The sequence below is a fragment of the Tachyglossus aculeatus genome, chromosome 21 (assembly GCF_015852505.1).
Source record: "Tachyglossus aculeatus isolate mTacAcu1 chromosome 21, mTacAcu1.pri, whole genome shotgun sequence".
Taxonomy (NCBI): Eukaryota; Metazoa; Chordata; class Mammalia; order Monotremata; family Tachyglossidae; genus Tachyglossus; species Tachyglossus aculeatus.
In genome coordinates, this window is record NC_052086.1 from 46,405,597 (window position 1) to 46,429,492 (window position 23,896).

Sequence of the window (23,896 nt, forward strand, 5' to 3'; positions counted from 1 at the left end):
TAGCCAGTGTAGACAACTTGCTTGAGGAATTTGGAGAGGAATGGTAGGAGAGCTATGGGGCAGTAACTGGAGGGAGCTGTGGGATCAAGGAAGGTTTTTTTTGTGTTTTTAGGATAGGTAGTGTATGGACATCTTTGAATTAGTGGAGGAGAGAATCCTTTGGAAAGTGAATGGTTGAGGATGGCTGGCTCACAGCAAAGAAGGGAGGGGACAAGTGTTTTGATAAGGTGTGAAGGAATGGGGTCAGAAACAGGTGGAGGGGTTGGATTTTGAGAGGAAGTGGGATTGATTGATTGTCTCTTCAAGATACTGTGAGGAAAGATGGGAGAGTTGAAGGGGACATGAGGAGGGAGGGACTGGAGAGGAACAGGGCAGATTTTAGGGAGGTCACACCTAGAGGTTTCAATTTTATCAAAGCCCATAGGTTATTGAGGCAAAAAATTGGATGGTAGGGAGAGGTGAGGTCACTGGTGGGGACCGGTAACCCCACCCTGGTCATTCCTCGGTTGTTGTGGCCCAGGTGTCAAAGATGGCAGTGTCTGGCATAGGCCAGGGTAGAAGGAAGTAGGGAGGCGAGGTTCTCTGTGCCACCCCTGGGGAGGGAACCGGTTAGGGTTAGGGCAATTTGTTGCCCTGGAAGAGTTACAAGGTGAATGGCATTCTTGGGGTTGGCAGAGCCCACCCACACGGACCCCCAGACACACTTCTGCAGGCCCAGGGTGTAAGGGTCAGGCAGCACTGCAGTCCCAATGCTGCCTGTCGGTCTGCCCCCAGGAATCTTGGCTGCTGCAGTCTGGCCAGGCACCCATTTTCCTGGTCAGACAAAGCCACAGGGATGGCAAAATGTAAAGCCTCAGTGGCAGGGAGTGTATCCCCACCCCCCCAACACACACATACACACACACACACCAAGCTTCCAGTGGCTGCCCATTCCACTCCACATCCTTTAGAAGCTAACCATCTGTTTAAAGGCTTCATTCCATTAGGTCTCCCATCTACCTAAATTTTCCCTTCTACTACATTCCACTCCTAACACCAACCTTCTTGCTGTGCTTCAGTCTCATCTCTTTCATCATCAACCCCTTGTTCACGCCCTGCCTGGATCTCCCTTCCCTTTCATATTCAGCAGACCACTCTCCCTACCTATCTTGAAAGCTCTTCTGAAATCCTACCTCCTCCATAAGACCTCCCCTAACTAACCTCTCATCCCCATGCAATATTTCCCTGCTTACTGCTCCTTCTGCATCACCTAAGCACTTAGATATCCACCCCTACTTGCATTTTTGTACATATCTTTAAAACTTATTTGGTTTCTTCTACCTGTGATGTAATAACAATTGTGGTGTTTAGCACTTACTGTGTGTCAAGCATCACAGTGGGGTAGAAAATTAGGTCGGATACAGTTTCTATACCACATGGGCTCACAGTCTATGGAGTCTGTGTCTTTCTGACTAGACTGTAAGCCTCTTGAGCCCAGGGATTGTGCCTACTAACTCCATTTTACTCTCCCAAGCAGTTAGTACAGTGCGTTACACACAGGTGCTCAGGAAGTGCCAGGGCTTGATTAATTGGAGTGGGGGCCTTTGGGCTCCCGCCCCTCTCACCACCTGCCCTGGTGGACAGTCTCCCCAAGGCTTGGTCAGAGCTGGGGTCTCCAAATGACTCCCTTGACCCTTCCCCAAGGCTGGGTCAGTGTCAAGGCCCTGGCTGGAGAAAAAGCAATAGAGGTGAGGGGGTGGGGGAGAAGGGAAGGAAAGGAAAGCAGTTGCCCAGAAGAAGGATGGATGGCAGGGCCCCAAGGGAAAAACAGGAAATCCAGACTCACCCCACCCCTGGGATGCTGCAACTTCCTGCGGGGGTGTCCAGTTGGCTTCAGCTCTGTCCAGTTCCCCTGGCGAGCGGCCCTCTGCCCTGCCCACCCCGCCAGCCAGAAGACCCCCCTGGAAGTGACCGTGTCCTGCCGGGTGAAGAGGGAAGGTGTCGAGGCCAGATGCCTCGCTTGTGAGCAGGCAGTGCAGCCAGAGAGGGAGCAGCAGCCGACCAACCCGTGCTATTTGCTGAGCGCTGAGCGAGCAAGTGAGTGAGTGTGAGTTTTGCTTCCCAGCAGAAGTCTCTTCCCCTCTATTTTCTCCTTCCTGATTTAGCAACCGCTCCTGGGGGAGGGGGGTGGGCGAAAAGTTACAACGTCGCCCGTCCCCAACCCTCCCGGCCCTTCTTCGTTACAGAAATCACAGTTAACGGCATTCCCCTCCCTCTCCCCCGATCTAGAAATCCAGAATCCGGGTGGCCGGCACCGGCCTCGACTTTCCGCCCCTCTTCCCCCCAGGCCCTGCCCTCGGCGTCCAGTGGGGTAGGAGTGAGTCCCCCCTTCCCCGTCCCCTAAGCCTGGGAGCAACAGAAGCCGTCAAGCCCTCGGGAGGTTGGCAGTGGCGGGGTGAGGGTCCCCGAACAGACTGGAGGGGGGCCGGGGTCAGGGTGCGTGGCCGACTGCTGCCCAGGCCGGGGACTGGCGACTAGCGAGGGCCGAGCCCCGGGAGGGGAGGGCAGAGGGAGCCACCCTGCTGGGTGCGGCGAGGGCCCCCTTTCCTGTCGACCCGTGGGGCGGGGGTCACAGGGCCCAGGGGTCATCCGGCCCCCTCGGCTGGCGGCTGGGAGCCGGGAAGATGTGCGGGCTTCTTTCCAGGAAGGGGCTGGTCACTCGCCCCTTCCCCCCGACACACACACGCACAGTGAGTCACAGCCGCCCCCGCCCTTCTCAGCCCCGGTCAGCCTGGGGACCCGGCCGAGGTGGAGTGGACGGACCCAGTGGTGGGGGGCCCTGGGGACAGCGGGAGAGGGGGGATTGGGCAGGTGAGGGGGCGATGGGGGTGGAGGGGAGGACGTGAAGCGGGTTGGGGCAGGCTCCGGACCCTCCCTCCGACTGTCCCCGCGGGCGGCCGGGAGAGGACCGGACTCTCTCTCTCACTTTCTCTCTCTCTCCTTCGCTCTCCCCTCTCCAGACTGAGGCCAAGACGTTCCTCCTCCGGGCAGCTCCCCGTGCCCGCAGCCGCCTCCAACACCGCCTGGTCATGGCCAAGGCGGCCCCGCTGACGGTCCTGCTCCTGTGTTCGCTCCCCCTGGCCTTCCCCGAGCCCTCGGCCCCGTCCCCTCTCCCCGGGCCCGCCTCCCCCTCCTCTCTGCCCGCCACCCCCGAGCCCCCGGGCCCCGACTCCCTCCTCATCAACGAGATCAACGCGGACAACCCCGGGCAAGACAAGGCCGAGTTCGTGGAGCTGTGGCACCGCGGCGGCGGGCGCGTCTCGCTGGACGGCTATTGCCTCGTCTTCTACGACGGCCACAAGCTGACGGCCTACCGGGCGCTGCCGCTGACCGGCCTGGCCACCGACGGGGCCGGCTTCTTCGTGGCCGGCTCGCCGGGGCTGCAGCCGCCCCCCGCCCTCCTGCTGCCCGCCGGGACCATCCAGAACGGGCCGGACGCCATCGCCCTGCACCGCGGGGGCCCGGCCTGCCGCGAGGGCCAGCCGGTCACCTCCCGGGGGCTGGTGGACGCCTGGGTCCACGCGTCGCGGCGGGAGAGGCGGCCGGAGGAGCTGCTGCGGCTGCTGACCCCCGGCCGGGAGCCCCTGCTGGAGGACGCGGCCTTCCACGCCGGGGACGAGTCCTTGGAGCGCTGCCCCGGCCCGGCCGGGGGCTGGACCGTCCAAGTGGCCGAGCCGTCCCCCGGCCGAGCGAACCCCTGCATCCCGTACGCCCAGCTGAACCGCTCCGCCTTCTTGCTCAGCGAGGTGCTGCCGCCCGCCGACGGCGCGCCGGGCTTCGTGGAGCTGCAGGGGCCTCCGCTCGGCCCGCTCCGGGACACCGTGCTGGTGCTGCTGGACGGCCGCACCGGCTCCGTGGCCTCCTCCCTCAACCTCAGCGGCCTCAGCACCAACGCCCACGGCTTCTTCGTGCTGCGGACAGGTGCCAGCCCTCCCCCGGTCCCCGGTCCCCGGCAGGGACCCGCCCCCTCCCCTCCAAGCCCCGACTGCTCAAACTTCTCCTGCCCCCCGACCCGACCCCAGCCCTAACGGGTGCAATCCTCCGGCTCAGCTTCTCGGGTTCAGGCTCCACACACACACACCCCCACCCCTCCCACCACCTGCTGTTGCTCAGAGGCAGGGGCAGTCAGCCCGTGCTGTCGAGGAGTCTACTGGGTACGGAGCACTGAATCGAGTACGGAAGACTTAGTGGAGACGATCCCTGCCCTCGAGGAATTTACGGTCTACTGGGCAGAGCACTGTCTTGAGGGATGCAGAGGGTACAAAAGGCGTAGTAATAATAATGATGGCACGTATTAAGCGCTCACTATGTGCAAAGCGCTGTTCTAAGCGCTGGAGAGGTTACAAGGTGATCAGGTTGTCCCACGGGGGGTTCACAGTTTTAATCCCCATTTTACAGATGAGGTGACTGAGGCACAGAGAAGTGAAGTGACTTTGCCCCTAGTCACACAGCTGACAGTTGGCGGAGCGGGATTTGAACCCATGACCTCTGACTTCAAAGCCCGGGCTCTTTCCACTGAGCCACGCTTCTTCTCTTGCGTAGTAGAAACGATTCCTGCCCTGAGGGGCTTACAGTCTACAGTGCGCAGAGCACTGTGTTGAGTGATGGAGAGAATGCAGAAGGGTTAGTAGACACGAACCCCCCTCTCGAGGAGTTTACAGTGTGTACAGAGCACTGTATTGAGTGAACGCAATCCCTGCCCTTGAGAAGCAGTGTGGTTTACTGGATAGAGTATGGACCTGGAAATTAGAAGGACCTGGGTTCTAATCCCGACTCTGCCATATGTCTGCTGTGTAACCTTGGGCAAGTCACTTCGCTTCTCTGGGCCTCAGTTATCTCATCTGGAAAAATGAGGATAAGAGTGCAAGTCCCATGTGGGACAGGGACCGGGTCCAACCTAATTAACATATCCACCCCAATCAATCAATCAATCAATCGTATTTATTGAGCGCTTACTGTGTGCAGAGCACTGTACTAAGCGCTTGGGAAGTACAAGTTGGCAACATATAGAGACAGTCCCTACCCAACAGTGGGCTCACAGTCTAAAAGGGACTGTGAACCCCAGCACTTAGAACAGTTCTGAGCACCTAAGTAAGCACTTCAGTGCTTACAGATACAGTCTATCTAGTGCAGAGCACTGTATTGAGTGCTTGGAAGAGGACAGTAAGGTTAGTAAGATGCAGTCCCTGACCTCGAGGAGCTTACAGTTTAGCTGGGGAGGCAGACCCTGAAGTCAATGACAGGCTGAAGAAATAGGAAAAGGGACTCTTAGCTGGGTTCGTGCTTTAGTAATGAGGTAGATATACTGCTATGTACAAAAGTGCTTCAGGAGATGCTGAGTGCACAAGCTTTTAACTGACGCACAAGGGCTGAAGGAGTCGTTGAGGGCGAGAACTTGGGTTAGATTGGAGATGAAAGAGGGGAAGATCTGGAAGAGATGTGATTTTAGAAGGGCCTGGAAGATGGGGTGAGCAGCCGTCTGCCGGATGTGATGAGGGAGGGAGATACAGGCAAGAAGGAAGGAATGGTCAGAAGGTCCACAGCGAGAGACAGTGTCGGCTTCAGAGGAATGCAGAGAGTGAGCAGAGGTATAGAGGGAGAGGAGCGAGGAGAAGTAGAGGGAGAGATCTAACTGAGTGCCTTAAGGTGAATGGTGAAGAGTGTCTGGTTGAGGCGGTGAGGGATGGGTTACTATTAGAGGATGTGAGCAAAACGGTGTTTTAGGAAAATGATACTGGATATAGAGCGAAGTATCGTCTGGAGGGAGGAGGTGCCGGAAGTAGGGAGATCAGAGAGGAGGCCAAAACAGTAGTCCAGCTGGGATATGCCAAGAGACTGGACCAGCATGGTGGCCATGTGGAAGGAGGAGGTGTCGGCCACATGCTGTGACGTGAGTTTTCAATCCCAGTCCATACTCAGTGGTGTTTCCCGGCTCAGGACCAAGGCAGTCCCCCATTCATTCATTCATTCACTCATTCAATCGTATTTATTGAGCGCTTACTGTGTTCAGAGCACTGTACTAAGCGCTTGGGAAGTACAAGTTGGCAACATATAAGATGGTCCCTACTCAACAACGGGCTCAGAGTGTAGAAACGGGCTCCTCCAAAGTGGTCGGGTCCTGGGTTGGGAGTTGGGCAGGGCGTTGCCCCGGGGGCTGTGCTGCCCTCCCCGACACTCCAGCTGGTGGCAATGCCCAGGTTTTACTGCCCGGCCTGACCTAATAGTCTTCCCAGCCCGGCCCAAGAGTCTCTGACTGACCAGCCTTCCTGGGCAGCCCCGTCCTGGGGCGTCCTACTGCCCAACCTTCCCAGCCCCGTCCAGGGTTTCTGACTGACCGGCCTTATCAGCCCCGTCCGGGGTCTCTGAGTGACCAGCCTCCGCTCCAGGCCAGTGGGACCAGCCCGAACTTGCATTTCGAAGCCGGACGAGTCACACGCGAGCAACTTCTCTCCCCTCCCCGCCTCCCTGACGGCCCCCAACCCTCCAGGCTCAGGCGGGGCAGGGCTTCGGGGGAAACCGAGGCAGGCTGTATAAACCAGCCGGAGCCGGACAATCGGCCAAGTCCCCACTCCCCGCCGACTCCGCCAGGCGGGTCGAGGGCCCGAAGGAAGACCCCTGAGTTGGGGCTTCGGAGGCTCAGAGGGGTGGACGGGCCTCGCCATGACCTCTTTCTTCCCCCAAACAGATCAGAGACTCCCCGACGACCCCGGCCCCCTCCTCCTGGCCCCGGGCCCCGCAGCCGTCGCCCTGTACCGGGGAGAGGGGCAGGGGTTGGAGCCGGGCAAGCCCCCACCCTCTGCAGGCCTGCTGGACGCCCTGGTGTACGGTCCCGAGGGCACCGTGCCCGCTGCCCTGCTGGAGGCTCTGACGCCGGGGCGGCCGGCCTTGGCCACCCCCGGGTGAGTGGCGGGGGCGGGGGCGGGGGCGGCTGAGCGGGGGAGAGGTGGTCTGTGGACCCGGCCCGCCCCGGCAGTGTGCGAGACGCCTCCCCCTGCCCCCTGCCGCCCCCAGCCCCCCGCTCGCAGAGTCCGGCGCGGCGCTGGCCGTCTCTCTGAGCCGCTGTAGCTGCTGCTCCATCTCCCGCGACTCCACGCTGTTCGCCCTGGGGAGCCCGACCCCCGACCTGCCCAACGACTGCCCCTCCCGCCGCTACAGCCTGCAGCTGGCCTTCTGCCTCCGCCCGTGCCCCGACTCCGGTAATAATAATAATAGCAATTTTGGTATTTGTTAAGCGCTTACTATGTGCCAAGCACTGTTCTAAGCACTGGGGGGAGATACAAGGTAATCAGGTTGTCCCACATGGGGCTCACAGTCTTAATCCCCATTTTACAGATGAGGTAACTGAGGCACAGAGAATAATAATAATGATGATGATGGCATTTATTAAGCGCTTCCTATGTGCCAAGCACTGTTCTAAGCGCTGGGGAGGTTACAAGGTGATCAGGTTGTCCCACGGGGGGCTCACAGTCTTAATCCCCATTTTACAGATAAGGTAACTGAGGATCAGAGAATAATAATAATAATTGCATTTATTAAGCGCTTACTATGTGCAAAGCACTGTTCTAAGCGCTGGGGAGGTTACAAGGTGATCGGGTTGTCCCGCGGGGGGCTCACAGTCTTAATCCCCATTTTACAGATGAGGTAACTGAGGCACAGAGAATAATAATAATGATGCCATTTATTAAGCGCTTACTATGTGCAAAGCACTGTTCTAAGCGCTGGGGAGGTTACAAGGTGATCGGGTTGTCCCACGGGGGGCTCACAGTCTTAATCCCCATTTTACAGATGAGGTAACTGAGGCACAGAGAATAATAATAATTAATAATGGCATTTATTAAGCGCTTACTATGTGCAAAGCACTGTTCTAAGCGCTGGGGAGGTTACAAGGTGATCGGGTTGTCCCACGGGGGGCTCACAGTCTTAATCCCCATTTTACAGACGAGGTAACTGAGGCACAGAGAATAATAATAATGATGGCATTTATTAAGTGCTTACTATGTGCAAAGCACTGTTCTAAGCGCTGGGGAGGTTACAAGGTGATCGGGTTGTCCCACGGGGGGCTCACAGTTTTAATCCCCATTTTACAGATGAGGTAACTGAGGCACAGAGAATAATAATAATAATAATAATAATAATGGCATTTATTAAGCTATTACTATGTGCAAAGCACTGTTCTAAGCGCTGGGGGGAGATACAAGGTAATCAGGTTGTCCCACATGGGGCTCACAGTCTTAATCCCCATTTTACAGATGAGGTAACTGAGGCATAGAGAATAATAATAATAATGATGGCATTTATTAAGCGCTTCCTATGTGCCAAGCACTGTTCTAAGCGCTGGGGAGGTTACAAGGTGATCAGGTTGTCCCACGGGGGGCTCACAGTCTTAATCCCCATTTTACAGATGAGGTAACTGAGGATCAGAGAATAATAATAATAATAATAATGGCATTTATTAAGCACTTACTATGTGCAAAGCACTGTTCTAAGCGCTGGGGAGGTTACAAAGTGATCAGGTTGTCCCACGGGGGGCTCACAGTCTTAATCCCCATTTTACAGATGAGGTAACTGAGGCACAGAGAATAATAATAATAATAATAATAATAATAATAATAATAATGGCATTTATTAAGCGCTTACTATGTGCAAAGCACTGTTCTAAGCGCTGGGGAGGTTACAAAGTGATCAGGTCGTCCCACGGGGGGCTCACAGTCTCAATCCCCATTTTACAGATGAGGTAACTGAGGCACAGAGAATAATAATAATAATAATAATGGCATTTATTAAGCGCTTACTATGTGCAAAGCACTGTTCTAAGCGCTGGGGAGGTTACAAAGTGATCAGGTTGTCCCACGGGGGGCTCACAGTCTTAATCCCCATTTTACAGATGAGGTAACTGAGGCTCAGAGCAGAGAAGTGAAGTGACTTGCCCAAAGTCACACAGCTGACAATTGGCGGAGCCGGGATTTGAACCCATGACCTCTTACTCCAAAGCCCATGCTCTTTCCACTGAGCCAAGCTGCTTCCGGGTCGGGTGGGGGTCGGGTGGGTAAGCAAAACACTGTACTAAGCGCTTGGAAAGTACAATACAGCAATAGACTCAATCCCTGCCCACAGCGGGCTCACAGTCTAGAAGGGGAGAGGATGACGTCAATACACGTAAATAGGGTTCATTATTATTATTATTTTTAGTGTTATTATCTGGGGATTTGGAGGAGGGGGCGAAGCCAGGGGGAATTTTCAGGGTTGGAGGGGAGGGGCCGAGAAGTTCGGCGGCTTCGCGGGGAGAAGAGGGCCGGAGCTGCAAAGGCTCGGGGTTTTCGGGGGGGACTTGGGAGGGTGAAGCTGTGGGGCGGAGGCTCATCGATTTCCCCCACACCCTCACACCCCTCGCCCTCCCAGACTGCTCGGCGTGGCTCAAGGAAGAATCGGCGTTGAAGGTCGAACTGGCTGGGCGGTTGGAGGCCGAGTGCCACTGTGGTGTAACCGCTGTCTACCTCAAAGGTGCGGGCCTCCGGGCGGCGGGGGGAGGCGGGGTGTCACCTGCCTATTTTAAAGGCGCGGGGCCGTAAAGGGGGGGGGGGGGGATTAAGACTGTGATTACCTTGTATCTACCCCAGCGCTTAGAACAGTGCTTGGCACATAGCACGCGCTTAACAAATACCCTAATTATTATTATTATTATTAGAGGCGGGAGGGGGCTCGGGTGGGGGCCCGTTTGCCCCTCTCACAGACTTTCCTGGGCTCCCGGGGGTGGGCCGGTGAGCTAGTTCGCGCTAGACAGAGTGACCTGCCTCTGGCCGTCCCCCTTCCGCCGCCTCCCCAGACTGGACTCTGAAGTGCCAGGGCCCGAAGCTGGCGGCCTCCGCGCTCCTGGTCGCCAGGTCCCCTGAGCAGCAGCGAAGCCTCGACTCGGCTTTGAGACGCGTCCTGGCTTCTCCGGAGCCGTGGTGGGCCGGGACCGACAGGAATGCCACGCTCGTGTCCCCCTGTTCCTTGGAACCCTCTCCAGGTAGCCACTGTGGTCAATCAATCAATCAATCAATCGTATTTATTGAGCGCTTACTGTGTGCAGAGCACTGGACTAAGCGCTTGGGAAGTCCAAGTTGGCAGCATATAGAGACAGTCCCTACCCAACAGTGGGCTCACAGTCTAGAAGGGGGAGACAGAGAACAAAACCAAACATATTAATAAAATAAAATAAATAGAATAGATATGTACAAGTAAAATAAATAAATAGAGTAATAAGAGGGGCTGGGAGGAGGACCACCAGGGGTCCGTCGCTCTTCCCTGTTTCGCTAGCCCTGCGGCCGGTGGACAGGGCCTCCTGGGTTAGAAGGGAGGTGACCACCGGCCCTGGACAGCCGAGCTCTGTCTCGCCTGTCCCGCCATCGACCCCCGGCCCACGTCATCCCCCGGGCCTGGAATGCCCTCCCTCTGCCCCTCCGCCAAGCTAGCTCTCTTCCTCCCTTCAAGGCCCTGCTGAGAGCTCACCTCCTCCAGGAGGCCTTCCCACACTGAGCCCCTTCCTTCCTCTCCCCCTCGTCCCCCTCTTCATCCCCCCATCTTACCTCCTTCCCTTCCCCACAGCACCTGTATATATGTATATATGGTTGCACATATTTATTACTCTATTTATTTATTTATTCATTTTACTTGTACATTTCTATCCTATTTATTTTATTTTGTTGGTATGTTTGGTTTTGTTCTCTGTCTTCCCCTTTTAGACTGTGAGCCCACTGTTGGGTAGGGACTGTCTCTATGTGTTGCCAATTTGGACTTCCCAAGCGCTTAGTACAGTGCTCTGCACATAGTAAGCGCTCAATAAATACGATTGATTGATTGATTGATTGATTGGGGGATGAGGCCCCGGGGGGCGGGAGGACGGGGGCTGCCCGTTAGCCGGGTCCATCTCATTCATTCATTCATTCAATCGTATTTATTGAGCGCTTACTGTGTGCAGAGCACTGGACTAAGCGCTTGGGAAGTACAAGTCGGCCACATCTCCCCCGGGAGGGGGGCGGTCCCGGCCAGCTGTGGTCTGCCTGGAGTGGGCCGTATGCGGAGAGGGGCGTCCCGGTCAGCCGGCTCTGGAGATGACCGTGCCTGTCGGGCGGTCCCCGTCCAGTCCCCGAGCTCCTGATCAACGAGGTGAACGCGGACAGCCCGGGGGTGGACGAGGACGGCGAGTTCGTGGAGCTGTGGAGCCCGGCGGGCCCCCGGGCCCTGGACGGTTTCTGGCTGGTGCTGTACAACGGGCGGGACGGGCGGGTCTACCGCGCCCTGGACCTGCGGGGACGGCGCACGGACGCGGCCGGCCTGTTCCTGGTCGGCTCGGCTCGGCTGGGCCCCGGGCTGGCCCTGCCCCCGAGCTCGCTGCAGAACGGGGCCGACGCCGTGGCCTTGTTCCGGGGACCCCCGGGCGCCTTCAAGAAGGGGTCGCTGGTCACGGCGCGAGGCCTGCAGGACGCCCTGGTCTCCTCGGCCTGGCCCGGAGAGCGGGCCCAGCGCCTGCTGGACGTCCTGACCCCCGGGCAGGAGCTGCGGCTGGAGAAAGGCCCGGACCAGAGCCCCGGGGACCTGTCCCTGAGCCGCTGTCACAGCGTCCAGCCTCGCAGTCAGGCCAGCTTCCAGGTGAGGACCCGCGGCCGGCCGGACAAGGGCGCGTAAGGGCGGGAGGATCGGCAGGGGTCCGGCACGGGGACCCCCAGGTGGCTCCGGGGCTCCGGCGTCTTCCTCCCTCTCTCTGAGTCCCCTTCCTCCGAAGCAGCGTCCCTCAGGAGCACGGGCTTGGGAGTCAGAGGACGTGGGTTCTAACCCCGACTCTGCCACTTGTCTGCTGGGTGATCTTGGGCAAGTCACTTAGCTTCTCTGCGCCTCAGTTGCCTCAACTGTGAAATGGGGATTAAAAACGGGAGTCCCACGTGGGACAATCTGATTACCCGATCGCCTTGTATCAACCTCGACGTTTAGAACAGTGCTTCGCACATAGTAAGCGCTTAACAAATGCCATTATTAATTAATTACCCCGGCGCTTAGAAAAGTGCTTGGAACATAGTAAGCGCTTCACCAATGCCACTATTAGTATTATTAATTGTTATTAGCTCCGATCCGGGCGGCCTCACCTCTGTCTCCCCTGGGGTCAGAATCGCAGCACAGGCAGAGCCCTGGTATGGGAGAGGGGGTCCGGTCCCAATCAGAGTGGTCACCTAGTTCAGGGGCTCTCAAGGTCCGCATCCTAACCTTAATCCTCCTACTCATTCACTCACTCAGTTGCATTTATCGAGAGCTTGCTTTATGCAGAGCACTGTACTAAGCGCTTGGGAGAGTACAAGAAGCAGCGTGGCTCAGTGGAAAGAGCCCGGGCTTTGGAGTCAGAGGTCATGGGTTCAAATCCCGCCTCCGCCAATTGCCAGCTGTGTGACTTTGGGCAAGTCACTTCTCTGTGCCTCAGTGACCTCATCTGTAAAATGTGAGCCCCACGTGGGACAACCTGATCACCTTGAAACCTCCCCAGCGCTTAGAACAGTGCTTTGCACATAGTAAGCACTTAATAAATGCCATTATTATTATTATTATTACAATAGAGCAATAACCAGATACATTCCCCACCCACTCCTCCCAGCTAACTCGGGTGACGCCTCTCTCGGAGAACGACTGCCCCCCACTCGTGACCTCCAGCCCCCCACTCGTGACCTCCAGCCCCCCACTCGTGGCCCCCAGCGCCTCTGGGCCCCCGGCCCCCGTGGTCATCAGTGAGCTGAGCTCCGCTCCGTTTGTGGAGCTGTGGGGGACGCCCGGAGCCAGGGTGGATGGGCTGGTCCTGGCGCTGCTGGGGCCAGATGGCATCGTGCGGGCCAGCCTCCCGCTGCGGGGCCTTGTCCGGACCCACGGCCTCTTCCTCGTCGCCCCCAAAGAAGGGAGACCCTCGCCAGGTAAGATCAAGGCCGACCGCTGAGTGGGCGGGGGGGACAGGAGGAGTGGGAAGGGTTCTCGTTGTGGTCACCACGCTGACCCCTCCCTCAAGCCCAGCCACCCCGGGACCTCTCTGGGGTCCCAGTCCACTGTCGACAGGGTGGTCACCTGCGGTTCTGACCCCTCGCTAACAGTCTTCTCCTCCTTCCTCCCCTCCCCCCGTTTCCAGACCAGCCGTGGCCGGGCTCGGCGCTCCTGAGCGGGTCCGGGGCACTGGCCGTATACGACAGCCGCTTGGCCAGAGTGGCCGTGGGCCAGACGAGGCCTCGGGCTGGGCTCCTGGACGCGGTGGTGTTCGGGAGGGAGGCTGGAGCAGAACCCGGCCCGCTGACCCTCCTGGGGCCCACGCACTTCTTAGCCAGTGACAGAGAAAGGTGAGGGCTCTTATTTATTTATTTATTTATTTTACTTGTACATATCTATCCCATTTATTTTATTTTGTTAGTATGTTTGGTTTTGTTCTCTGTCTCCCCCTTTTAGACTGTGAGCCCACTGCTGGGTAGGGGACTGTCTCTATATGTTGCCAATTTGTACTTCCCAAGCGCTTAGTCCAGTGTTCTGCACATAGTAAGCGCTCAATAAATACGATTGATGATGATGATGATGAGGGGCTGCCTGCCTGGAGGAGCCGGTGGAACTGGGGCGGGGGAGGGGGCAGACGAGAGGAACCAGAGCTGAAGGCATTTCCGCTCCTCCCGGTCACCCTCCGCCCGTTCCTCGCCAAGACCCCGTTAGATGGCCCTGGGCCCCTCGCGGTCACCCTTTGCCCCCTCCCCGGCCGGGCCCCGTTAAACGGCGCCACCGACGCCCCTCCTGTCCCTCAGCCTCTGGTCCCTGAGCCGCTGTTCCCCGCCCGGCCACGATGCTCTGGCTTTTGCCTCTTCGGACCCCACTCCCGGCTCGGTCAACAGCTGCCCCACCCGGCTCTTCGCCCTCGCCCTGGACCTGTGTCTGCCGGCGCCCAGTGAGCCGGGGAGCGGGGAGCACGTGGAAGACGCCTGGAGGGCGGCGCGGGGGAGGAGGGGAGCTGCCGGGGCGGGGAGGCAGGACCGGCCCTTGCCCGACGACCTGTCCCCCGCCCCCTCCCCTTCCTCCCCTCACCCCTGCCCGCTTCCTCGCACCAGACTGCTCGGCTGAGGCCCAGCCCTCCGCCCTGACCGTGACGGCCGCGCAGCGCGCTCTGGTGAACGCGGTTAACAGGAACTGCTCCTGCGGCATCTCCGAGTTCTACCTGCAAGGTAGGGGGCCCGCCAGGTGCCCGGGACCGGCCCCCGGGAGGGTCAGCTGGGACTGGCCGGAGGGCGGACTCTGGGCTGGGAAGGGCCATCGGGGTGAGCCTGTTCCCTCCCCCGGCCCGCCCGCTCCCTAGAAGTTCGTCCACAGGCACCCACTTCTCCCCCGTCCTCAGATATAGCATGGCTCACTGGAAAGAGCCTGGGCTTTGGAGTCGGAGGTCAGGGTTCGAGTCCCGGCTCCGCCAATTGTCAGCTGGGTGACTTTGGGCCAGTCACTTCACTTCTCTGAGCCTCAAGTTATCTCATCTGTAAAACGGGGATTAAGACTGTGAGCCCCCCGTGGGTCAACCTGATCGCCTTGTAACCTCCCCAGCGCTTAGAACAGTGCTTTGCACCTAGTAAGCGCTTAATAAATGCCATTATTATTATTATTATACCCATTTTTCCCCTCGAAGGACACCCACTTCACCTCCCAGATGCCCATTTCTCCCCCTGCGCAGTCACTCAGTTCTCTCCCCGCCACAGAGACCCACTTCTCGTGCTCGGCGGCCGCCCTGCGCGTCTCGGGTCGGCTGTGGGCCCGCTCCCCTGAGCAGCAGGTCCGAGTGTCCGGCTGGTATACCCACCTCCCTGCCCAGCTCCCGCCTGACGGGGCCGCCAGCGCGGGCCCTGCCTGTGTGGCTCTGGGGGCCAAGACGGCTCCAAGCCGCGGTATGTGCGGGGTGCCAGGCTGGGGGCCCGTGGGCGGGGGGGGGGCTGGGGGTGTGGGTGGGCTGCAGGGGTTGGGGACTCCAGGCGGGGGGCAGGAGCCGGAGTTTTGGGGGGCGGAAGGCTGGCGGGCTCGGGCAGGGATTCAGGGCGTTGGAGGGGCGGAGGGGCGGAGGGTCCGGGGTCCGGGGACGCTCACCCCTGCCGGGGCCCCGCAGCCTCTCTCCGGGCCTGGGAGACGAGTCTCATCGTTCTGGGGAGCCTGCTGATCCTCGCGCTGCTGGGAGCCCTTTGTTACCTGCAGAGACGGTAGGGACCCCAACCAACCATGCCCGACTCTCGCCCTCCCCCTCCCGAAACCTTCCTGCGCCCCTCAGCCCCCGCAGCCTCGCCCCTGCACCTCCTAGAGTCTGCTTCCTCCCCTCCTCTCTTACCCACCGTCCCCGCATCCCCCTCCTCCCCCCTCCTCTCCCTCTCCCTCCTCTCCCTCCTCGCCTCCCGCCTTTCCCTCCTTCCTCCTTCTCAGAGCCTTTACGTCCCCCTCTTCCCCCGGCCCCCTCCCGCTCTCCCTGCTCTCCCCTCAAGCCTCCTACATCCCCCTCCTCTCCCCCACCCTCTCCTTCTTCCCCTTCTCTCCTCCAGGACTCTCCACATCCCCCTCCTCTCCTCCCCAGAGCCCCCTACTTGCCCCTCCTCTCCCCCTCTCTCTCTTCACCCCTTCTCCCCCTCCTCTCCCCTCACCCACTTCCCCTTCCCCTCCCTCCTCTCCTCCTCCCCTTCCTCTCCCTGCCCTCTTCTCCTTTCCCCCTTCCTCTCCGCCTCCCACAACCCCTCCTCTCCCGAGCACCCCTCACCCCTTCTTCTCCCCTTCCTCTCCCCTCTCCTCAAAGCCCCCCCCCTCCACATATCCCCTCCTCTCCCCCTCCAGCCGCCCCGAGCCCTACAGCCACATCGAGCTGACCGACCGTGAGCAGATCAAGTCGGATTTCTGAGTCCGGAGCCGGGCTTGGGCCCCGGACGGCCGTCCAGGCTGGAAAACGCCCCTGACTCTGTGCGAGACTCTCAGCAAACGGCTCTGCTGCCCCTGCCCCTGGGCCCACCCGTCTCCTTGCTCCCGCGGTCACTCGGGGGTGGAGGGCAGTGCCTGGGTGGGGGCTGTGGCTTCTCCCTCTGCCCCTGGATCTCCCCTGCCCAGACTGGGGGTGGGGCTGGGGGGGAGACCCGGGTCTAGCGGGAGCCCCGAAGGGCCGTTACCTCCGGGAATGATCAGGCCCTCAGCTTTCTCAGCCTGGGGGCGGGGGTCTGTTCGCCCAGCCCGCGGGCCCAGAGGGGGTGGAGGGGCTTGCGGGGCGCTCAGAGTTGGGCGATTGGGGGGAGGACTCCGAGGGCTTTGGGAGTGCCCGGGGGTGGCCATCCTCTTTATTTTCCAAAAGGTCTCGAGCCCCTGTCCCAGTGCTCCGGGCGCGGTGGGAATGAAGTTCTGGAATGCTTTCTTCCCCGCCCCCAGCCCTGGGACCCCTCGACCTCTCCGGGGCTCTGGGCAACCTTTATGCCCTTGTGCTGCCAGCCTTCTTCCTTTGTGGGCTGTGTGACCTTGGGCAAGACACTTCACTTCGCTGTGCCTCAGTTACCTCATCTGTAAAATGGGGACTGGCACTGTGAGCCCCACCTGGGACAGAGACCGTGTCCAACCCGATTTGCTTTTATCTACCCCAGCTCTTGGTACAGGGCCTGGCACATAATGAGTGCTAAAAAATGCCACAATTATTATTGAACCCTCGCCCTCCCAGCCTTCTCCCTCGGACACTTGCCCCCTCCCCCCTGCCCTGTGTCCTGTCCCAGCTCTCCTCTAGCCCTCCGGGGTTTCAGCTCCCCTCTCCCCCCGGGCCATGGGGGAAGCTTGTGCCCACCCCCTTGCCCTCTGCCAGCTCAGGTGTGGGAGAGGCCATCTTGGCTCCAGGTGGCTCTGGTGGACACGATGCCCCTTTGCCAGCTTGGAAATAGAGACCCTCTCAAATCAATCGATCAATCATATTTATTGAGTGCTTACTGTATGCAAAGCACTATATAACAGAGTTATATAGTCCAGAGAGGGAGAGAGATATGAAAATAAATTACAGAGATGGACTTAAATGCTGTGGGCTCTCTCTCTGGAACTGGACCACAAAAAGGCCTGTTTCTTACTGGGAACTGTTACAGAGCTGACTCTCTTCCCCTGCTCAACCTCCCACCCCCCAACCCCACCGCTTCTGCCTTTCCTTTCTCCGTTTATCCCTCCCTCCCTCCCTGACCCCAGATCCGGAGCTACTGTGTCCCCTTCCCCCGGCCCCATGACTCCGGGCGCCTCATGAGAACCTTGGGACAGGATGGCAGGAGTTTATCCTTCTCCCACCCGCATCCCCAAATCCTTGCCCCTCTCCCGCGATGGTCTTGAGGGCCTCGGAGAATGTGGACCGTCCCAGCCAAACCGAGGCAGCAGTGCCCTCTGGTCTTTCCCCATGGCCCCATCCTTCCAATCAGTCCATCAATCAATGGTATTTACTGGGCATTAATAAGCACATGGGTGAGTACAACATAGAGTTGGTAGACATGGCACCTGCCCTCAAGGATCTTACAGTCTAGTTGGGGAGACAGAAAATTAAAATAAACAACAGGGGAAGCCACTGAATAAAAGGATATGGACAGGAGGGCCATGGGATGAGGGTGGAGTGAGTATTGAAGATTTAAAGGAAAGAGATCCAAGTGCATAGGTGACAGAGGGAGAGAGACTAGGGTGGGGAAAAGAGGTTAATCAGAGAAGGCCTCAGGGAGGAGATGCAACTGAGTGCTTTAAAATTGATGATAAGGAGTTTTCTCTTAGCTTCGGAGGTGGATGGGCAACCACTGGACTGAATTTTTTTTTAGAAAAATAGCTTGGGAAACAAAGTGAAGTACGGACTGGATTGGGGAGAGAAAGGAGGCCGGGAGGTCAGCAAGGAAGCTGATGCAATAGTCAAAGTGGGTTAGGATAAGTGCTTGGATCAGCAGTAATCAATAGGTCATATGTTCTTTGCTTACTGTGTGCAGAGCACTGTATTAAGCGCTTGAAAGGGTACAGTATAATAGAGTTGGTAGACATGTTCCCGGCCCACAGTGAGCTTATGTCTAGAGGGGGAGACAGACATTAATATAAGTAAACCAATTCAGATATGTACATAAATGCTGCGGGGCCGAGGGAGGGGTGAATAAATGAAGCAAATCAGGATGACGCAGAAGGAAGTGGGGAAATAAGGAGAAGCAGCGTGGCTCGGTGGATAGAGCACGGGGTTTGGAGTCAGAGGTCATGGGTTCAAATCCCAGCTCCACCAACTGTCAGCAGCGTGACTTTGGGCAAATCACTTAACTTCTCTGTGCCTCAGTTACCTCATCTGTTAAATGGGGATTAAGACTGAGCCTCCCGTGGGACAACCTGTCACCTTGTATCCTCCCCAGTGCTCAGAACAGTATTTTGCACATAGTAAGTGTTTAATAAATGCCATTAAAGAAAGAGGAAATAAGGGCTTACTTGGGGAAGGCGTCTTGGAGGAGATATTTTCATAAAGCTTTGAAGGTGGGCAGAGTTTGGGTGTCAAGAAAAGGGTGGATTTTAGTGATGTGATGGTAGAACCTACAGGATTTTGTGATGGATTGAATATGTGGGTTGAATGAGAGATGAGTCAAGGATAATACCAAGGTTAAGGCCTTGTGAGATAGTGAGGATTGTGGTATTGTCTACAGCGATGGAAAAGAAGGGGAGGACAGGGTTTGGGTGGGAAGGTGAGGAGTGTTAAGACATTAAGTTTGAGGTGTCAGGGGGACAGTCAAACAGAGTTGTCCTAAAGGCAGGAGGAGATGGGAGGCTGCAGAAAAGGAAAGAGGTCAAGGATGGAGAGGTAGATTTGGGAATCATCCGCATATTTCATTCATTTATTCAATTGTATTTATTGAGCGCTTACTGTGTGCAGAGCACTGTACTAAGCGCTTGGGAAGTACAAGTTGGCAACATATGAAGACGGTCCCTACCCAACAGCGGGCTCACAGTCTAGAAGGGGGAGACGGAGAACAAAGCAAAACATATTAACAAAACAAAATAAATAGAATAAATATGTACAAATAAAATAAATAAATAAATAGAATAATAAATACGTACAAACATATAAACATATATACAGGTGCTGTGGGGAGGGGAAGGAGGTAAAGGGGGGATGGGGAAGGGGGAGAGGAAGGAGGGGGCTCAGTCTGGGAAGGCCTCCTGGAGAAGGTGAGTTCTCAGTAGGGCTTTGAAGGGAGGAAGAGAGCCAGCTTGGCGGATGTGCGGAGGGAGGGCATTCCAGACCTGGGGAGGACGTGGGCCGGGGGTCGACGGCGGGACAGGCAAGAACGAGGCACGAGGCATAGAGATGGAGTTGAAGCCATGGGAGTGATTAAGTTCCCAAAAGGGGTGGGTGTAGATGGAGAATAGAAGGGGGCCCAGAACTGAACCTTGAGGGACGCTAACAGAGGAGTAGTGGGAGAGAAAGAAAGCAGGTCCTCTGACTCCAAACTTATTTTATTTTATTTTATTTTATTTTATTTTGTTAGTATGTTTGGTTTTTTTTTTTCTCTGTCTCCCCCTTTTAGACTGTGAGTCCAATGTTGGGTAGGGACTGTCTCTATATGTTGCAAATTTGTACTTCCCAAGCGCTTAGTACAGTGCTCTGCACATAGTAAGCGCTCAATAAATATGATTGATTGATTGATTGATTGATAGGCCACGCGGTTTCTCCATCTGGTGATTCTGGGTCGTTCGATAACTTGTCCGCTGCTTCTGCCACCTCGTGGTTCAAGGGTTGTACTACGCTTCATCTCGGCGCTGCCACCGCCACCTACTGGTGGTTCTGCCTCTTACAGTTGGTCCGGTGGCTGCTATCGCCTCCTGGTGGCGCTAGGCCAGTTCTACGTTTAACCTGCGCGCTGCCCGGACCATTCAGTGGGTAGCATTCATTCATTCATTCATCCATTCATTCATTCATTCATTCATTCATTCAATCAATCAATCATTCATTCATAATAATAATAGTAATAATAATGGCATTTGTTAAGCACTTCCTATGTGCAAAGCACTGTTCTAAGTGCTGGGGAAGATACAAAGTGATCAGGTTGTCCCACGTGGGGCTCACAGTCTTAATCCCCATTTTACAGACGAAGGAACTGAGGCACAGAGAAGTTAAGTGACTTGCCCAAGGTCACACAGCTGACAATTGGCAAAGCCAGGATTTGAACCCATGACCTCTGACTCCCAAGCCCGTGCTCTTCCCATTGAGCCATAATCGTATATAATAATAATAATAATAATGGCATCTGTATATACGTATATATATCATTCAATCGTATATAATAATAATAATGGCATCTATATATGTTTGTACATATTTATTACTCGATTTATTTATTTATTTTACTTGTACATATTTATTCTATTTATTTTATTTGGTTCATATGTTTTGTTTTGTTGTCTGTCTCCCCCTTCTAGACTGTGAGCCCGCTGTTGGGTAGGGACCGTCTCTCTATGTTGCCAACTTGTACTTCCCAAGCGCTTAGTACAGTGCTCTGCCCACAGTAATAATAATGATGGCATTTGTTAAGCGCTTACTATGTGCAAAGCACTGTTCTAAGCGCTGGGGGGATACAAGGTGATCAAGTTGTCCCACACGGGGCTCACAGTCATCATCCCCATTTTACAGATGAGGGAACCGAGGCTCCGAGAAGTTAAGTGACTTGCCCAAGGTCACACAGCAGACATGTGGTGGAGCCAGGATTTGAACCCATGACCTCTGACTCCAAAGCCCGTGCTCTTTCCACTGAGCCACGCTGCTTCTCAAGTAAGCACTCAATAAATACGATTGAATGAATGAATTTGTTAAGCGCTTACTATGTGCAAAGCATTAAGTGCTTACTGTGTGCAGAGCACTGTACTAAGGGCTTGGGAAAATACAACAATAGTGACAATCCCTGCCCACTACAAGCTCACAGTCTAGATGGGGGAGACAAACAGCAATACAAATAATTAAAACTACAGATACATACATAAGTGCTGGGGATTGGGGGCAGAGACGGAGGAAACGGAGCAAGTCAGGCGACGAAGAAGGGAGTGGGAGATGAAGAAAAGTAGGGTTTAGTCTGGAAAGGCCTCTTGGAGAAGATGTGTCTTCAATAAGGCTTTGAAGCGGGGGAGAGTAATTGTCGGATTTGAGGAGAAAGGACATTCCGGGTCAGAGGCAGGTTGTGGGCCAGGGATCGGGGGCAAGGCAGGCGAGATCGCGGCACAGTGAAAAGGTAGCACAAGATGAATGAAGGGTGCGGGCTGGGTTGTAGAAGAAAAGCGAGGTGAGGTTGGAGGGGCAAGTTGATGGAGTGCTTTAAAGCCAACGGCAAGGAGTTTTTGTTTGATACAGAGGTGGGTAGGCAACCACTTGAGATTTTGGAGGAGGGGGTTGACATGTCCTGAACATTTCTATAGAAAAATGATCCAGGCAGTGGAGTGAAATTTGGACTGGAGTAGGGAGAGGCAGGAGGTTGGGAGGTCAGCAAGGAGGCTGATGTAGTAATCTAGGTGGGTTAGGATGAGTATTAACGTGGTAACAGTTTGGATGGAGAGGAAAGGGCTGATTTTAACAATATTGTGAAAGTGAGACCGACAGGATTTGGTGATGAATTAAATATGTGGATTGAATGAGAGAGAGGAGTCAAGAATAATGCCAGAGTTATGGGTTTATGAGACATGAAGGATAGTGGTGCTGTCTACATTGATGGGAAAGTCAGGAGAGGACAGGGTTTGGGTGGGAAGATAAGGAGCTCTGTTTTGGACATGTTAAGTTTGAGGTGACAGGAGGACATCCAAGTAGAGATATCTTGAAGACAGGAGGAGATGTAAACCTGGAGAGAGGGAGAGAGATCAGGGGAGGAGATGTAGATTTGGGTATGATCTGCATAGAGACGGTATGTGAAGCTAAGGGAGAGCACAGGCCTGGGAATCAGAAGCTCATGGCTTCTAATCCCAGCTCCACCACTTGTCTGCTGCGGGACCTTGGGCAAGTCACTTAACGTCTCTGGGCTTCAGTTACCTCATCTGTAAAATGGGTATTAAGACTGTGAGCCCCATGTGGGACAGGGACTGTGTTCAACCTGATAAACTTGCACCTAACCCAGAGCCCAGAACAGTGTCTGACACATAGTAAGTGCTTGACAAATACCATTATTATTATCATCATCATCATTATTATTCTCAGTCTATATTACAGTTAACCAGGGCACTGACACTGCCACCTGGTAGTTACAGGATTATATTGCACCCAACCCGTATCCTGCCAGGGGCGTTTGGTGTCTCTGGATCAGCCTGGATTTATGGAAAGAGCCCAGGCCTGGGAATCACTGGACTTGGATCCTAATCCCGGCTCTGTCAGTTGCCCGACAGACCACCAATCTCCACACATTCGAAGCACATTTCTTCCAAGAGGCCTTCTCATTTCCCTTACTCCCTCTCCCTTCGGCATCACCCTTGCCTGTGGATCTCTAAGAGAAGCAGTATAAGCTAGTGGATAGAGCAGGTGCCTGGAAATCAGAAGGACTTGTGTTCTAATCCCAGCTCTTCCACTTGTCTGCTGTGTGATTTCGGACAATTCACTTAACTTCTCTGTGCTTCAGTTACTTTATCTGTAAAATAGGGATTAAGACTGTGAGCCCCATGTGGGACAGGGACTGTGTCCAGCCCAATTTGCTTGCATCCACCCCAGAGTTTAGAAAGATGCCTGTGTCCCGAGGTGACCCTGGGGTACCTGCCATCTCAAGGTCAAAGGCTATCTCGTGACCAACTGAGCCAGCAGGTGGAACTCAGAAGTGAGGGTAAGATACCGGTCCCATGACCAAATCTGCTAGATTGACAGCCCAGGCCGGGAATACAGAAGGTGTCCCTCGCCCCCCGTGCCGATCAAATTAGGTATGGAGGACCGGGGAGGGCAGAGATTGGACAGACTGAGGCAGGAAGCTGGAATGGCCTAGGGGCACAGGCAATAAATACCTGTCGCCTCTGACCTTCGGGGTCAGAACACCAGGACACGCAGCATCAGGAGGAGCAGCCCACGTGTCTCTCTCTGCCCAGAAGGCCAGATGCCCGCTCTACAACCAGAACCAACACACTGAGGCAAGGGCCGCGGGACGGGTGATTGTCTTGTGGGTGCCAATTTGTACTTCCCAAGCGCTTAGTGCAGTGCTCTGCACATAGTAAGTGCTCAATAAATATGATTGATGATGATGATGATGGAACCCAGGTACCCTGCTGCTGATGGGAATCATGAGTGGATTCCTCCCATGTAGGGAGAGCACATTAATAGCACATTAATAATAATAATAATGATAATAATGATGGCATTTATTAAGCGCTTACTATGTGCAACGCACTGTTCTAAGCGCTGGGGAGGTTACAAGGTGGTCAGGTTGTCCCACAGGGGGCTCACAGTCTTAATCCCCATTTTACAGATGAGGTAACTGAGGCACAGAGAAGTGACGTGACTTGCTGAAAGTCACACAGCTGACAACTGGTGAAGTCGGGATTTGAACCCGGGACCACTGACTCCAAAGCCCGTCCTCTTACCAATGAGCCATGCTGCTTCCCCAACCATTGTGAGAGCTAGCCGCCCACCAAGTGCGCGGGGAATGGAATGAATTCTTCCCATGTGGGAAAGTAAGTGGATTCTTCCCGAGCGGGAAGTGCACATGGGTGAGAGCTAGCCGCCTCACCCACACATGATTAAGGCATGATTATGTTCCTCCCCTGTAGGGAAGCTCTAATATTGCAAATTGATTATATTCCTCCTGAAAGGGAAGTTCAATCCATTGCGCCTAAACAATTACATAAATTCAATTCGCCTCATGGAATAAATTTTATA

General features: G+C 55.7%; 1 protein-coding gene across 3 annotated transcripts; it reads left to right on the plus strand.

Moving 5' to 3' along the window:
• Positions 1-1,855: 1,855 nt before the first annotated feature.
• Positions 1,856-16,173, plus strand: LOC119941760. 3 transcript variants are annotated; one of them, XM_038762244.1, is made up of 14 exons: positions 1,856-2,086; positions 3,000-3,960; positions 6,725-6,938; positions 7,051-7,235; positions 9,439-9,540; positions 9,863-10,048; positions 11,165-11,670; positions 12,662-12,971; positions 13,181-13,385; positions 13,836-13,975; positions 14,136-14,249; positions 14,772-14,957; positions 15,173-15,263; positions 15,883-16,172. In XM_038762244.1, exons 2-14 carry the CDS (start codon positions 3,069-3,071, stop codon positions 15,944-15,946), a joined length of 3,195 nt encoding a protein of 1,064 aa, XP_038618172.1. In that variant the 5' UTR covers positions 1,856-2,086; positions 3,000-3,068; the 3' UTR covers positions 15,947-16,172. The 3 variants fall into 3 exon arrangements, with proteins under 3 accessions (XP_038618172.1, XP_038618171.1, XP_038618170.1); XM_038762243.1 differs by having other exon boundaries at positions 1,856-2,076; XM_038762242.1 differs by lacking the exon at positions 1,856-2,086 and adding an exon at positions 2,649-2,729 and having other exon boundaries at positions 15,883-16,173.
• Positions 16,174-23,896: the final 7,723 nt, after the last annotated feature.